The 16,038-nt window shown below is 40.8% G+C and overlaps 1 protein-coding gene across 1 annotated transcript in view; it reads right to left on the bottom strand.

Moving 5' to 3' along the window:
* The window catches only part of LOC125485268 (anoctamin-9-like), a 191,555-nt gene that overhangs the window by 172,048 nt on the left and 3,469 nt on the right, over positions 1 to 16,038 (bottom strand). Inside the window, exons 2-5 of the mRNA XM_048607302.1 lie at positions 15,895 to 15,945; positions 14,647 to 14,718; positions 12,020 to 12,133; positions 7,245 to 7,264 (exon numbers count right to left, since the gene is read on the bottom strand). Coding sequence (XP_048463259.1) covers positions 7,245 to 7,264; positions 12,020 to 12,133; positions 14,647 to 14,718; positions 15,895 to 15,945 — 257 coding nt within the window. The remainder of the gene's footprint in view (positions 1 to 7,244; positions 7,265 to 12,019; positions 12,134 to 14,646; positions 14,719 to 15,894; positions 15,946 to 16,038) is intronic.

Genomic DNA, 16,038 nt, shown 5'->3' with positions numbered 1-16,038 from the left:
AAGTTTGCATCACATATGGATAGGGTGGTTAAGAAGGTATTCAGCATATTTGAGATGACACGGTGTAGAGCTGGATGAACACAGCAGGCCAAGAAGCATCAGAGGAGCAGGAAAGCTGACGTTTTGGGTTGAGAGAAGGGTGTTGACCCGAAACGTCAGCTTTCCTGCTCCTCTGATGCTGCTTGGCCTGCTGTGTTCATCCAGCTCTACACCGTGTTATCTCAGACTATTTTGGATCTCATTTTAAGAAATGAAAAAGAGCCACTTAATAATTCTGTTGTAAAAGAACCTTTTAGGGATAAGTGACCACAACATGATGGCCACAACATGATGGTATTTTAATGTTATGTTTGAAATTGAGGTAGTTTAATCGAGGCAAGGGTCTAAAATGTGAATAAGGAAAATTACGAAAGCACAAGGCACAAGTTGGCTGAACCGGATGGGGAAAATGCATTAAAAGGCATGACTGTACGTAAGTAATTGATAGTCTTTACAGATCTATTGCATGGTTTACAGAAGCTGGATATTCCTTCAAAGCGCAAAAACTCAAAAGAAGTCAGTCAACTGTGCCTGACAAAGAAAGTTAAGGATTTTATAAGGTTTTTAAAGAAGGTTTTTGAAGTGGCCAGAAATTGTACTAAATATGAAGATTGGCAAGTTTTTAGAATTCAGCAAAGGGGGACCAAGAAAATGATAAGAACAGACTACAATTACAACCTAGCAAAAAAAAAAATGGATTGCAAAAGCTTCCAAAAGTACATTAAAAGGAAAGCTTTGGCTAAGATGAATGTAGGTGCATCAAAAGCAGAGTCAGGAGAATTTATAAAAGGAAATAAGAAATAGCAGAGAGGTAAAATGGTCACTTTGTGTAATAATAGACTGAGTGATGGATCAAAACATGGCAGATAGAATAGAATGTGGACAAATGCAAGATTATCCACCTTGGTAGGAAGAACAAATGTGCAGATATTTTTTAAAGCTTATAAGGTGAAAAGTGTAGAATTGCAAAGGGATTTGGGTCACCTTGTCAATAAGGTACTGAAGCCTAATATGCAGAGATCTGACATTCAGGCAGACCTTGCCGTCCTACTACATGAATTACAGGTTAGTATGCAGGTACAGCAAGAAATTAGGAAACCCAATACAGTTGGAATATTAGAAGCAAATTACTGCAGATGCTTGAAACTGTTCTGAAAATAGCAAATGCTGGAGATCACAGCGGGTCAGACAGTAACCATGGACAGAAAACAAGCTAAAGTTGTAGACATGTTCACTGAGCCGGTGGGTTTGTCGTTTACTTTTCGCCTGAAGTAATGTCTCCGGAGTTAAACCAACTGGCCAACGTTTCTTCACCCTGCTAGGTAACATCGTCAGTGCGCATCCGGTGAAGCGTCAGTGTTCTGTCCCGCTTGTTATTTATATGTCTTGGTTTGCTGGGGTGGTTGGTATTACTTCTGGTTCTGTTTCTCAGTGGTTTGTACACAGGGTCTAATTCAATCTGTTTGTTGGTGGAGTTCCAGTTGGAACACCAGGCCTCCAGGAATTCCCTGGCATGTTTGGCTTGTGCTATTATACATGTGTTGTTCCAGTGGAATTCATGTCCCTCATTGGCTGTGTGTAGTGACACAAGTTAGAATTGGTCATGACTCTTGGTGGCTGGTTGGTATTCGTGTATCCGACAAGGAATGGACATCCACACTGGAACAAGCCATCAGTATACAATAACAAAATACCATAACAAAGAAAAGAATAGCCCTTCAAGAAAAACTGTTCCAACCAGAACTCCATCAACAAACAGATTGAATAAGACCCTATGTACAAACCACTGAGAAACAGAGCCAGAAGTAATACCAACCATCCCAGCAAAACAAGGCATATAAATAACAAGCAGGACAGAACACTGACACTTCACCAGAGCCGCACTGACAATGTTACCGAGCAGGGTGACGAAACATTTGCAACCAAACCCACCAGCTCTACAACCTCATCCACAACCCAAGCTACAAATCTTCTTGAAAACTTTAAAGAGCAAGCTAACGTTTTGAATCTAGATGACTCTTCATCAGAGTTGAAGTGTAGAGGGGACAGCATTTATGCTATAGTTTGGGAGGAAGGGTATGGGGGTGGTGGGTGTAGGGTAATGGTGGAGAAAAGATGTTGATAGTTCAGATTAAGTGATCGGAACGTGAGAATGGTAGAAAAATGGTGTGTTCCCTGCCAGATTTGAAAGGACAGACTATCCCATTGGGATGGGGGATGGGAGAGAGGACATGATAACAGAATGTAACAAACTAAAAGAAAGGGAAGAAATTGGTTTGGCTCACAATTTGAAGGTGTTGAACTTAATATTAAGTCCAGAAGGCTGTAAAGTACCTCATCTTAAGATGAGATGTTGTTCCTCCAGTTTGCACTGTGATTCGCTGGAACACTGCAACATGCCTGGGAAGACATATGCGCATGCGAGCAGGACACTGTGTTAAAATGACTGGCTAAGAGAAGGTTGGGGTCATGCTTGCGCACAGACCGGAGATGTTCTGTAAAGCAGTTAACCAGTCTGCGTTTGGTTTGTCCAATGTAGAGTAGGCCACATGAGGTGCAACAAATACAATACACAAGATTGGAGGAGGTACAGGTGAAATGCTGCTTCACCTGGAAAGACTGTTTAGACCCTTGGACGGTGGGCAGGGAGGGCATGAAGGGGCAGGTGTTGCACCTTCTGCGTTTACATGGGAAGGTGCCATGGGGAGGGGTAGTGGTGTTGGTGGTTGTGGAATGGACTAGGTTATCCCAGGGGGAATGATCCCTGCGAAATGCAGACAGGAGGAGTGAGGGGAAGATGTGTTTGAAGATGGCATTCTGCTAGACTTGTCTGGAATCGCGGAGAATGATACTTTGAATGTGGAGGCTGGTGGTATGAAGTGAGGACAAGGAGAACCCAATCATGCTCTTGTGAGTGCTGGGACGGGGCAAGGGCGGATGCATGGGTGATAGGTTGGATGCGGTTGAGGGCCCGATCAACTACAGTGGCTGGGAAACCACAGTCATGGAAGAAGCAAGCCATGTCAGCAATGTTGTTTTGGAAGGTGGCATCATCCAAACAGCTGCAACATAAACGAAGGAACTGGGAGAATGGGATGGAGTCCTTGTAGTATGTGGAGTGTGACAAGCTATAGTGAAGGTAGCTGTGAGAGTCAGTGGCTTTGTGCTGGATGGCAGTGGACAGTTTATTCCCCGAAATTGAGACAGAGAGGTCAAGGAAAGGAAGAGGTCAGAATGGACGATGTGAAAGTTATAGAGGGGTGGATATTGGAGGCAAAATTAACGAATTTTTCAAGGTCCTGGCGGGAGTATGAAGCAGCACTGAAGCAGTCATCAATATGTTGAAAAAGGAGTTGTGGAAGGGCCCAGTGTACAACTGGAACATGGATTGTTCCACGTATCCCAAAAAGAAGCACGCATAACTGGAACCCATGCGGGTGCTGTAGCCACTCCTTTGACTTGGCAGAAGTGAGATGAATTAAAGGAGAAACTGTTCAGTGAGAGAACAAGTTCAGCCATGTGGAGGAAAGTGGTGATGGATGTGGATTGTTCAGGTCTCTGCTCAAGGAAGAAGCTGAGACCTCTCAGACAATCCTGTTGGGAATGGAGGGATACAGGGGTTGGACATCAATGGGGAACAGGAGGCAGTTAGGGCCAGGGAACTGGAAATTGTCAATATGGTGGAGGGCATCAGAGAAATTGGAACAGGGAAGAGTCTGGACAAGTGGAGAGAGAATGGAGTCAAGGTAGGAGAAAATTAGCTCAATGGGGCAGGAACTGTCTGATACGATGGGCCTACCGGGGCAAACTGGTTTATGGATTTTGGGAATGAGGTAGAAGCAAGCTGTCCAGGGTTGGGAGACTACCAGGTTAGAGGCAGTGGGGGGAAGATCTCCAGAGGTAATGAGGTGGGTAACAGTCCCGGCAACATTGGCTTGATGTTCGGACATGGGGTCATGGTCTGGGGGTGTAGGAAGAAGTGTCCAAGAACAGTGCTGAGCTTCCGCAAGGTAAAGATCAGTGTGCCAGACTACAACAGCACTACTTTTATTGGTCAGTTTGATAGCAAAGTTAGGGTTGGACCTAAGAGAACGAAATGTGGCAATTTCAGAAGGGTATAGGTTAGAGTGGGTGAGAGGAGCAGAGAAATTGAGATGGCCAATGTCATGTCAGCAATTTTAAGTGAAGAGATTGAGGTCTGGTAAGAGGCCAGAGGAAGGGGTCCAAGTGGAGGGTGAACACTGGAGGTGGGTGAAGGGATCAGTGGAACAAGGGTGGGAATCCTGCCTGAAGGAGTGAGTATGGAGACTGAGGCAGCGGAAAAATAGTTCAACATCATGACGAACCCGAAATTCATTAGGGTGGGGGCGTAAGGGTACGAAGCTGAGTCCTTTTCCGAGGACAGTACATTCAGCCTGAAAGAGGAGAAGGTCAGGAGGAATGGCGAATACATGGCATAGGCTGGTGTTGGAGGGAATGGCCTAAGGGGGACAGAAAATCCTCTAAAAAGAAACCAGACTTCTTGTAAGCCTTTCACTCCCCTCCAATAAGAAACCCAGCACTAGCTACCTGAGATCTGATTGGCTATAACATGAAGGCTGAACATTTTTTAAGAAGTTAATGTACAGGCACAAAGAAAACATACACAACTTTCTCCCACTGACTCAGTTTCTCTCTCACTTTCACTCTGTTAATCACTAACTCTCTGTTACTTGGTAACTTTCTCTCTCACATTTACACTTTTCTCACACTCTCCCTCTCAGTCTCTATCGTACTCATTGTCTCACTTGTATTCATTCTCTCACTCATATTTACTAACTGACTCTCACACATCAACAATGGAGGACTAAGGTTGGGAAAGGATCAAAGGAGGATAGAACCCTTTGAACAGTACATTCAGAACCTGGACTAGGGCAGCCAAGATGAAAAACGTGATCCCGTGTTCATGGAAGAAGTTGCTGAAATTATCATCGTGAAATTTTCATCCCTTCCATCTCAAGGCTTCAGTTCTTCCTTGGCTTCAGTAACAAATAAGAACTGATCACTAGTGGCATTATCTTCACCACTGGAATTCCTCTTACATTGACCCAATACAGTAGTCCTGACCAGAGGGAAAACCATAAATAACAGATCCCATCCTCAGCTTTATGACCGGAAAATTAGGAACAGCACTGTGTATTACAACAGGAGTCCAGCAAGGTCTCAATGAAAACTAACTTGGATATGGAAATATTGTGCACACTTTGATAGCAAGACGATCATCTGCTACTTATCATGAACCTGCCTCATGATATTAATGAAACTGAGCTGAAATAATTTTTCACAAGATTTGGTAATATGGTGGAACTCTGTATCAATAACAAGACTAATGGCCGGAGAGGGCCAGGGCCCAACCATCAGGCAAGATGTTCAGGAAGGGCCAGAGAAGTGAGGCACCAGGTGCTTTATCCTTCAACTGAATTATAGGCCCTACTCTGCTCACTTACATGTTCTACCTCAAAGAACAACCATCTAAATGATTCTAAGGGCTTTCACAGCTTCTTTTGTGGGAATCCTGTGTAACAATAAAAATAACTGTAAAAATTAAGAAGGGAGGATGAGAGAGAATGGAGGACTACAAGTCTGCTAATTTGGCATTAGTAATAAAGAAAACGTTAAAATCTACGATAAAGAATGTGATAAATAGGTATTTGGAAAATAATGATAAAACTTGGCAGTGTCAACATGAATTTATGAAACAGAAGTCATGTTTGACAAACTTGGTTGGAGTCTTTTTTTAGGATATTGAATGTAGCATTAATGAACCAGTGAATGTGGTGTATTTGCATTTTCAGAAGTCTTTTGATCATAGCCCACGCAGGAGGTTAGCAAATAAAATTAGAGTACATGGTGTTGAGGGAAATATACTCGTATGAATTGAGAATTCGTTAACAGATAGAAGCCAACAAATAGTGTGAGGACTACAGACATTTTATTTGTAAAACAAACTGGAAAAAAATGAGGTTTGGACTGCTTTGTTTCAGAGAATAAACCTGTTTTTATATATAATTTAAAGGAAAGTGGAAGTGTGGGGATACGTATTGATTACACAGAGACATGTACCGTTTTGAAGAAGTTTGATATTTGTATTGGCACCAGGTGTCTTTGAAAAAAATAGTAATCACCCAGCCACAGATAATGGTTTGGTTTAAGTACAGTTTATCACAGACCTGAGGGACCTCCATGACCTCCAAAAAGCCTTTAAGCAAGCCGAATCTTTTACTCTTGCTCTTGTAAAAGAATCAACACTAAAAGACTTTTCAAAAACAAACTTCTAATTCAAGTCAAAACCTAAGCCCAATTAACCAGCTTCTGAATTGAGGATCATCACAATCAACAACATGATCAAAAAATGATATCATTGCAAAAAAAACCAAATAAACATTCATGGGAAAGCCATGTCATTTCAGAATAAAGCTGACAGCGCAAATACAGACAAATAGAGACGACCTAGTGAGGATTACTGGAATGTGGTTACAGGAAGGTTAGGACTGGGTGTTAAATGTCCAAGGGTACAAAGTATTCCGAAAGGATAGACAAGAAGGAGCAGGATGTGGAGTTGCTTTACTGGTTAAAAATGACATCAAGTCTGTATTAAGAAATGATATTGGCACTAAGTACCAAAATTTTGAAACAATCTGGGTGGAAATATAAAAACAAGGGAAGAAACCCCTTGATAGGAGTAATTTACAGGCACCCGAACAGGAGTCCAGGAGTAGGGCATAGTATGAGCCAGGAAATAAGAGGGCTTGTGAGAAGGGCACAACAGTAATTATGGGTGATTTAAACATGCATATTGACTTGTTTAATAAATTTGGCAAGGGTAGCCTCAAAGAAGGATTGATAGAATATATGAGGAATTGTTTCTTAGAGCAACATGTCATGGAGCCAACGAAAGACCCGGCTACTTTAGATTTTGTATTACATAACAAGGAAGGATTGGTAAATGGTTGTATAGTTAAGGAGCCTGTTGGAAGGAGTGACCAAACATGCTATGGTTTCAAATTTGGATTGAAAAACTGAAGACAGAGTCATAGAGTTTTAGTGTTGGGCAAAGGTAACTTTACAGGCCTGAGGAAGGTGTTGGCCTGAGTGGGCTGAGCAAAAATATTAACGAGCAGGACAGTTGAAGAACAGTGGGAAATGCTTAGGGAGATACTAAATACCTCTCAGTTAAAGTATATTCCTGAGAGAAAGAGAAATTGAAAAGATGTGGTGGCAACAGAGGAAATTCAGAGGAGTTTCACCAGATTGATTCCAGAAATGAAAGGGCTTTTGTATGAGGAACGGTTGAATAGTTTGGGCTTATACTTGCTTGAGTTCAGAAGAATGACAGGGGATCTGATTGAGGTACATAAAATGCTAAATGGGATTGATAAGGTGGACATTTAACAGATGTTTCCCGTTACAGGACAGTCTCGAACAAGTGGTTATAGATATCGAGTGAGAGGAGGTAGGTTCAAAACTGAGATGAGGAGAAACTAATTTTCTCAGAGGGTTATGAATCTGTGAAACTCACTGCCCGGACTGCAGTGGAGGCAGAATCAATTAACAAATTGAAGAAAGAAATGGATATGTTTTTCATGAAAAGCTGGATAAAGGGCTATGGGGAACAGGCAGGAAAGTGGAGTTGAGACCAGGATAAGATCAGCCGTGATCATTTTAAAAGGCTGAGCGAGCTCAAAGACCTGAATTGTCTACTTCCACTCCTAATTTCCATATTCCTATATCCCTTTTCGCCAGGTACTTTGATCCACAAATTTGGTGCCTTTTTGCCTATATTTTCTACACACTTCATTCCTAAATAGACTGTTTTATCCATCTATCTGTCTGTCATCATATGCATGAATAAACATGTTTAGATTTAAAGGGGTTATTGTTTAAGTTTGCATTTGTAATTAATAATCTGTTTTTGCCATATGTTGAAGGATAAGATTGTGATTATGAACAAGTTCTTTCCTTGTTCACTGATGAAACCTGATGTGAACCTTTTTTTCTTAGATAGGGATCACAATCTTAGGGATTAAACTGGTCACATATCGTGTTTCTAATGATTCAGAATAAGAGGGCTGGATTTGCAGCAAACCATTCCTACAGGAATCATGACAGTATAAATAAATGGATCCTTCTCAGGGTGGCAGACTATTACCAGAGAGGCACTGCAAGGATCAGTGCTAGATCCACAGCCGTTCACAATCCCACACCACCACCACCACATCCCTGCCCCCCCGTGCCCCAGGGACCATTGCAATGTTTCCAATGGAAATGTATGTTGTAAGGTGGATGCAGTGAGGATTCAAGTGATGGGTTAGAACATGGCATGTGGATTATAATATAAATAACTGTGAAGTTCTTCACTTTGTTAGAAAAAATAAAAACGCAGAATATTTCTTAAATTGTGAGAGGTTAGGAAGTAGGGATGAACAAAGGGACCTGCTGTCCTTGATCGTGTATCACTAAGATTCAGCATGTAGATGCAGCAGTCATTTAGCAAGGCAAACAGTATGGTGGCTTTCATTATAAGGGTATTTGAGCATTATAAGGGTATTTGAGCATTATAAGGGTATTTGAGCATAGCAGTAATGATATTTTACTGCAGTTGCATAAATACTCAGTAAGATGTCATCTGGACGATTATGTACATTTTTGGAACCCTTATCTCTGAGTTTTTTGAAGAGGTGACAAAAAAATGCATTTTTTAAAGTAACAAAGAAGATTGATGAAGGCAGAGTGGTAGACAATCCAGTGACAACTAGTCAATTAGATACAAAATTGGGTTGAAGAGACAGAGGATGGTGGTAGAGGATTGTTTGTCCAACTGGAAGCCTGTGACCTGCAGTGTGTCACAAGGATCGGTGCTGGGTCTGCTACTTTTTGTCATTTATATAAATGATTTGCATGTGAATACAGGAGGCAGGATTAGTAAGTTTGCAGATGACACCAAAATAGGTGGTGTAGTGGATTGTGAAGAAGGTTATCTAAAGAGTACAACAGGATCTTGATCAGATGGGCCAATGGGCCGAGGAGTGGCAAATGGAGTTTAGACAAATGTGAGGTATTAAATGTTGTTAAGTCAAACCAGGGCAGGACTTACACAGTTAATGGTAGGGCCCGGAGTAGTTTTGCCAAACAAAGAGGCCTAGGGGTGCAGGTGCATTGTTCCTCAAAAGTGGAGACGCAGGTAAACTTGGTGGTGAAGAAGGCATTTGGCACACTTGCCTTCATTGGTCAGTGCATTGAGTATAGGAGTCAGAATATCACATTGTGGCTATACAGGACACTGATGAGGCCACTTTTAGAATACTGCATTCAAATCTGGTCTTCCTGCAATAGGAAGGATGCTGTTAAACTTGAAAGGGTGCAAAAAAGATTCACAAGGATGTTACTGGACTGGATGGTTTGAGATATAGGGAGAGGCTGAATAGGCAGGGGTTTCTTTCATAGAGATATATACAGCACGGAAACAGACCCTTTGGTCCAACTCATCCATGCCAACCAGAAATCCTAAATAAATTTAGTCCCATTGCCAGCATTTGGCCCATATCCTTCAAAACCCTTCCTATTCATATAGCTGTCCAGATGCCTTTAAAATGTTGTAAGTGTATGAGCCTCCGACACTTCCTCTGGCAGCTCATTCCAAACTTGTATCACTATCTGCGTGAAAAAGTTGTCCCTTAGGCCCCTTTTAAATCTTTCCCTTCTCACTTTAAACCTATGCCCTCTAGTTTTGGACTCCCTCACCTTGCAGAAAAGATCTTGTCTACTTACCCTATCCACGTCCCTCATGATTTTATAAATCTCTATAAGGTCACCCCTCAGCCTCTGAAACTCCATGGAAAATAACCCCAGTCTATTCAGCCTCTCTCTATAGATCAAACGCATTTTCCTTGGAGGATCGGAGGCTGAGAGGTGACCTTATAGAGGTCTATAAAATCATGAGGGACATAGATAAGGTGAATAGCCAAGGTATTTTTCCCTGGGTAGGGGAGTCTGAAACAAGATGGCATAGGTTTAAGGTGAGAGGGGAAAGATTTAAAAGGGATCTGAGGGGCAACTTTTTCAGAGGGTGGCGTGTGAAATGAACTCCCAGAGGAAGTAGTAAAGGCAGGTACAATAACAACATTTAAAAGGTATCTGGATGGTTACATGAATAGAAAGGACTTACAAGGATACGGTCAAACACAGGCAAATGGAGCAAGATCAGTGCAGGATAACTGGTCGGCGTGGAGGGATTGGACCGAAGGGACTGTTTCTGTGCTGTATGACTGTATGAGATATACCTGCTATAGAGGCAGTGCAAAGGAGGTTCACCAGGTTAATCCCCAGGTTGCTGGGATTATTTTAAGAGGGTAGACTGAGGACATTGGGTCTGCATAGGTATTTCCTGCAGTTTCAAAGAATGACAGGTGATCTCATTGAGCTCATTTTTCTTAAGAAGGGTGACTGAACCTGAAACACTAACTCTACTTTCTCTCCACAGATACTGCTAGACCTGTTGAGTTTTTCCAGCAATTCCTGATTTTGTTTCTGATTTCCAGCATCCACAGTTCTTTGTTTTTTGGTGACCTCACTGAAACTCGCAAAATTCTAACAAGGCAAAACAAGATGAACATTGATTATGTTAGTTCCACTAATTAGTCAGTCTAAAAGCCAGGGACTTACTCCCTATTCTGAGTTATTTTTATTCATTCATGGGATGTGAGCATCACCAGCTGGGCAAGCATTTATTATTATCCTAGTTTCCCTTGAGAAGGTGGTGATCACCTACCTTCTTGAATTGCTGCAGTCCAGATGCCTTCACAATGCTGTTAGGGAAGAAGTTCCAGGCCTCCCCCAGCCAGGTAACCCCCCCTTAACATTTGCACTAACTTTTTATATGGTACTTTGTTGAATGCCTTCTGGAAATCCAAGTGTACTACACCCACTGGATTCCACTTATACACCCTGTAGTTACATTCTCAGAAATTCTAATAAATTTGTCAGACATGATTTCCCTTTCATAAACCATGTTGGCTCTACTTAAACCTACCATGATTTTTGAAGTACTTGACTTTTCCCTAATAAGAAATTCCAGAAAATAGAATAGAAAAAACCTGCCCCACATCATGCTTTTTTCACTTTATTCTTTGATTTTTGGGCAATGTTTGCGAGTCAATTTGCTGTCTATGCACAGCTGCCCTGAAAGGTTGTGAGGGACCCTCTTTAAAGTTCTTCTCAAGGTAATGGTGATCTTAGGTAGAAAATTATATGTTTTTGCCCTCATGCTGATGAAAGAATAGGAACATACATCCAGGTCTCACTGTTTTGTGACTTGGAAGAGCACTTAGAAGAAACGATGTTTCCTATTCTTAGTCTTCACCTCTTGCTAAATGTTGCAGTTTTGAAGGATGATGTCAAAGCAATTTTAAAATGTTGTCTCATTGCATTCTGTAGATTACATATACTGTAACTACAGTAAATCTGAGGTGGAGGAGATTAACTTTTAGCCCAGTGGCAGCATAAGTGAAATGGATTGCTTTATCCTGGATGGTTTTGACTGCTTTTGACTGTTATTGCTACTGGCTACACTCATTCAGATTAGGTTGAGTATTCAAATATATTCTGGGTATCAAATGGTCTGCCACTCATTGCAAAATAGCCCTTGAAATACTCTTGTGGCCGTGAAGTTTATTTTTCTAAGCCAGTTAAACTTCCGGTCAGTGATGACAACCAAAATATTGATGCAGGATAATATGGGAATGGTGATACTATTGAAGATCAGTGGGTTTTCTTGTTCAAGATGGTCACTGTCTGAGTTACCAATACCATTCAGAGCACGTCAAGTGAATTACCACTTAGTAAACTGTTGTGGATGTTAAAAAGGTTATACCTTATTTTCATTTTATTGGTGTTCAACCCTTTCATTTTAGTTTCAATTCAACTTTGACTTTATTCTACTCACCATTATATTGAAGCCTATCTCTTTCAACTTTTTCAGGTAACATATCCTCTCCATTTCATGTCTATCAATGCCAGTATCTGATTTGTTTGTCACAAAGACAAAGTCAACTTTAGCCTGAAACATACAAATATTATGGTTCAGAAAATGGACAGTGTACCCACAGATATACAAGCAGCTACTGCAACACATAGGAACATAAGAAGTAGAAGGATTAGGCAGGAGTAGGCCTACTCGAGCCTGTTCCGCCATTCAATACAAACGTGGCTGATCTCATCTCAGTCTCAACTTCACTTTTCTGCCTACTCACTACCACCCTTCAACTCATTAGTAATTAAAAATTTGTCTACTCCTCTTCAAATTTACTCAATTTCCCACAATTCACTGCACACTGGGATAGTGAATTCCATAAATTCACGACCCTTTGAGAAAAGCAATTTCTGCTCATCTCTGTTTTAAATCTACTCCCTCTTATCCAAAAGCTCTGGGGAATTCCCATCTGTAGCACTACTGACTGACTGCTGGCCATGCACAAAAGAAGCCACTGGGCACTTGGCAGTGAGATTGAGGAAATTAACTTAATGGTAGGGCCTTGGATAGTGTTGTAGAACGGCGAGACCTAGGAGTGCAGGTATATAATTCTTTGAGGTTTGCATCACATATCAACAGGGTGGTTAAAAAGGTGTTTGGCACACTTGTCTTCATTGCTCAGTCCTTTGAGTATAGGAGTTGGGAAGTCACGTTTAGGTTGTACAGGACATTGGTGAAGCCTGTTCTAGAATGCTATGTCCAGTTCTGGTTGACGAGTTATAGAAAGGATATTATTAAGCTGGAGAGATTCAAAAGAGATTTACCAGAATGTTGCCAGGTATGGAAGGTTTGAGTTATAAAGAAAGGCTGGATAGGCTGGGACATTTTTCACTGGAGCGTAGGAGTTGAGAAGCAACCTGAAAGAAGTTTATAAAATAATAAGGGACATAGATAGTGTTAATCGTAGTCGTCTTTTTACTAGGATGGGGGATTTCAAGACCAGGGGGCACATTTTGAAGGTGAGAGAAGAAAGATTAACATAGAAACATAGAAGATAGGAGCAGGAGGAGGCCTTTTGGCCCTTTGAGCCTGCTCTGCCATTTTTCACGATCATGGCTGATCTTCTAAACTCAATAGCCTAATCCTGCTTTCTTCCCATAACCTTTGATCCCATTCGCCCCAAGTGCTATATCTAGTCACCTCTTGAATACATTCAATGTTTTGGCATCAACTACTTCCTGTAGTAATGAATTTTACAGGCTCACCACTCTTTCGGTGAAAAAATGTCTCCTCATCTCCATCCTAAATTGTCTACCCCAAATACTCATACTGTTACCCCTGGATCTGGACACATCCACCATTGGGAACATCTGCCCTGCATCTACTCTGTCCAGTCCTGTCAGAATTTTATAAGTCTCTTTTTGTCCCCCCCTCATTTGTCTGAACACCAGCGAAAATAATCCCAACCTAGACAATCTCTCCTCATACATCAGACTTGCTATCCCTGGAATCAGCCTGGTAAACCTTTGTTGCACTCCCTCGAGAGCAAGAGCAACCTTCCTCAGAAAAGGAGATCAAAACTGCACAAAATATTCCAGGTGTGGTCTCACCAAGGCCCTGTACAATGCATCTCCATTCCTGTACTCACAACCTCTCACAATGAAGGCCAACATACCATTTGCCTTCTTTACTGCCTACTGCACCTGCACGCTAACTTTCAGCGACTGGTGCACAAGGATGCCCAAGTCCCGTTGCACAGTCCCCACTCCCAATTTACAGCCACTCAGGTAGTAATCTTCCTTCTTGTTTTTGCTTCCGAAGCGAATAACCTCACATTTATCCAAATTGTACTGCATTTGCCATTGATTTGCCCACTCACCCAACCTGTCAAGATCATGCTGAAGGATCTCTACATCTTTGTCACAGTTCACCACCCCACCCCCACCCAACTTGGTATTATCTGCAGCATTTAAAAAAGATATGAGGAGCAAATCTTTTACACAGAAGATGCTTTGTGTGTGGAATTAACTTCCTGATGAAGTGGTGGACGTGGGTACAATTACAATGTTTAAAAGACATGTGGATAAGTACATGAATAGAAAAGGTTTGGAGGGATATGGGCTAGGAACAGGCAGGTGGGATTAGTTTAGTTTGGGATTATGTTCAGCATGGACTGGTTGGACCGAAGGGTCTGTTTCCATGCTGTATGACTCTATGACTATAAAAGCTGAAGAATAATAACACAATATGTGAGATGCAGACAGAAAGGTTTGAAGATGTAGATTCTAGTCCATGTTGTGGATGATTTAATTAAATAAAGCTTTATATTGTATCCAGCTGCTTCCTTTTGACTGCACCTATTCATCCAACTGCTGCATCCTCCAAGTAATCCATGACAACCTAATTTGGAGTTGTTTGATTAAGAATATGGACAGGACATATATTCTTCACCTAACCCACATTTTAACATAACTTAAAGTATTTAATCCAAGGAGTCGGTGCAAATGTGTGCTGCACCTCTATTCAACAGTATGCAATTAAAGTAGTAATTACTATACCATCTAATTTGTTCAAACAGATTGTATATAGAATCGTATTACCAGTAAGTCTTCATTATCAGGTACCAGAATTTCACTTTCAGAGTTGGTTAATATGTAAATTAGTTCATCATCCTGTAAATAAAGAAATAGTTTCAATGGCATTATGCTCACATACTTGTTGTAAAAAAGAAGTCAGATACAAAATCAAAATACTTCAAATGCTGGAAAGCTCAAGTCAAAATAAAAATGCTGGAAATACTTAACATGTGAAATAGCATCTGTCGACAGAAAAATAGAATTAATACCTCAAGCCAATGATCTTCCATCAGAATTGGGAAATAGAATTGTACTGGGTTTCAAGCAAGCAAAGTGGAGGGAGGGGAAATAAGAAATAATAAAAGGGAAGGTCTGTGATAACATGAAAGACAGGAAAAATTAGAACAGAAAAAAAAGTTGATGGATCAAAGCCAAAGGGAATGGTGAGGCAGAAGCACAGAAACAAAACATATCCAGAAAAAAAGTTAGTAACCTAAATAAAAATAAAAAATAACCCAAAATCAAAAATAAAGAAATATCAAAGTAAATGCTGAACCTACAAAGTAACAGGAAACAAAACTGAGCTCAGGGTACAATGTGAAACTGTTGAACTTGATGTTGAGTTCAGCTGCCTGTAAAGTACTTAACTGAAAGGGAATGTGCTATTCCTTGAATATACACTGAACTTCACTAGAACGCTATGGGAGGTTGAGAACAGAGAGGTCCACCTCAGAACAAGCCTCCACTTCTATCACCTCCCTAGCTACCTTAACAGTGTAAGCCTAAATATTATTCCAACTCAGTAATGCATCTACTTGTCAATCATTTCTTCCTTTGTATCACAAGTGTATTAATATCATTTCCCAGCTTTAGTGAATTAACAATTTTGGAATCTTCTCCAGTTAAAAACTGAAACAATGTAGATATTTAATGCTTCTGTTATTACCTATTAGTTTATCTTGTGCATTTTAGAGCCCTAATCTAACTTCAACTTTCCCTTTGTTGTTTATGTGCACATAGAAGGTTCTTTTTTACTTCTTGATAACCTGTGTTGTAAATTTTCATTGCTTTTAATGTGTTTTTGAAAACTTCTTTCCTAAGCTCTTTGCATTCCGTTTTGTTCCCTTCTCCATTAGAATCTAAGTATGTTGTGTATATCTTTTATTTAGAATTAATTTCCCTGTAGCTCTTTATTCATCTCTGGTTCCCCATAGTTGGCTTTCTATGTTCTGGTTTTAGAGAAATGTATTTCTCTTGAAAGCTGTTGTTTACCTCTGTAAAGATTTCCAACTCAGTGGACTGAATTTTACAGATCATCGGTGGCTGGGAAAAACAAGCAGGCGGATCATAAATTATGGTGTTATGCAATTAGTGATGTGTTTGCTAATGGACTGCCCACACAAATTTTATGATTTT

Source organism: Rhincodon typus, chromosome 17 (assembly GCF_021869965.1).
Source record: "Rhincodon typus isolate 14 chromosome 17, sRhiTyp1.1, whole genome shotgun sequence".
In the NCBI taxonomy this organism is placed as follows: Eukaryota; Metazoa; Chordata; class Chondrichthyes; order Orectolobiformes; family Rhincodontidae; genus Rhincodon; species Rhincodon typus.
This window is presented reverse-complemented; position numbering and strand designations above follow the sequence as displayed.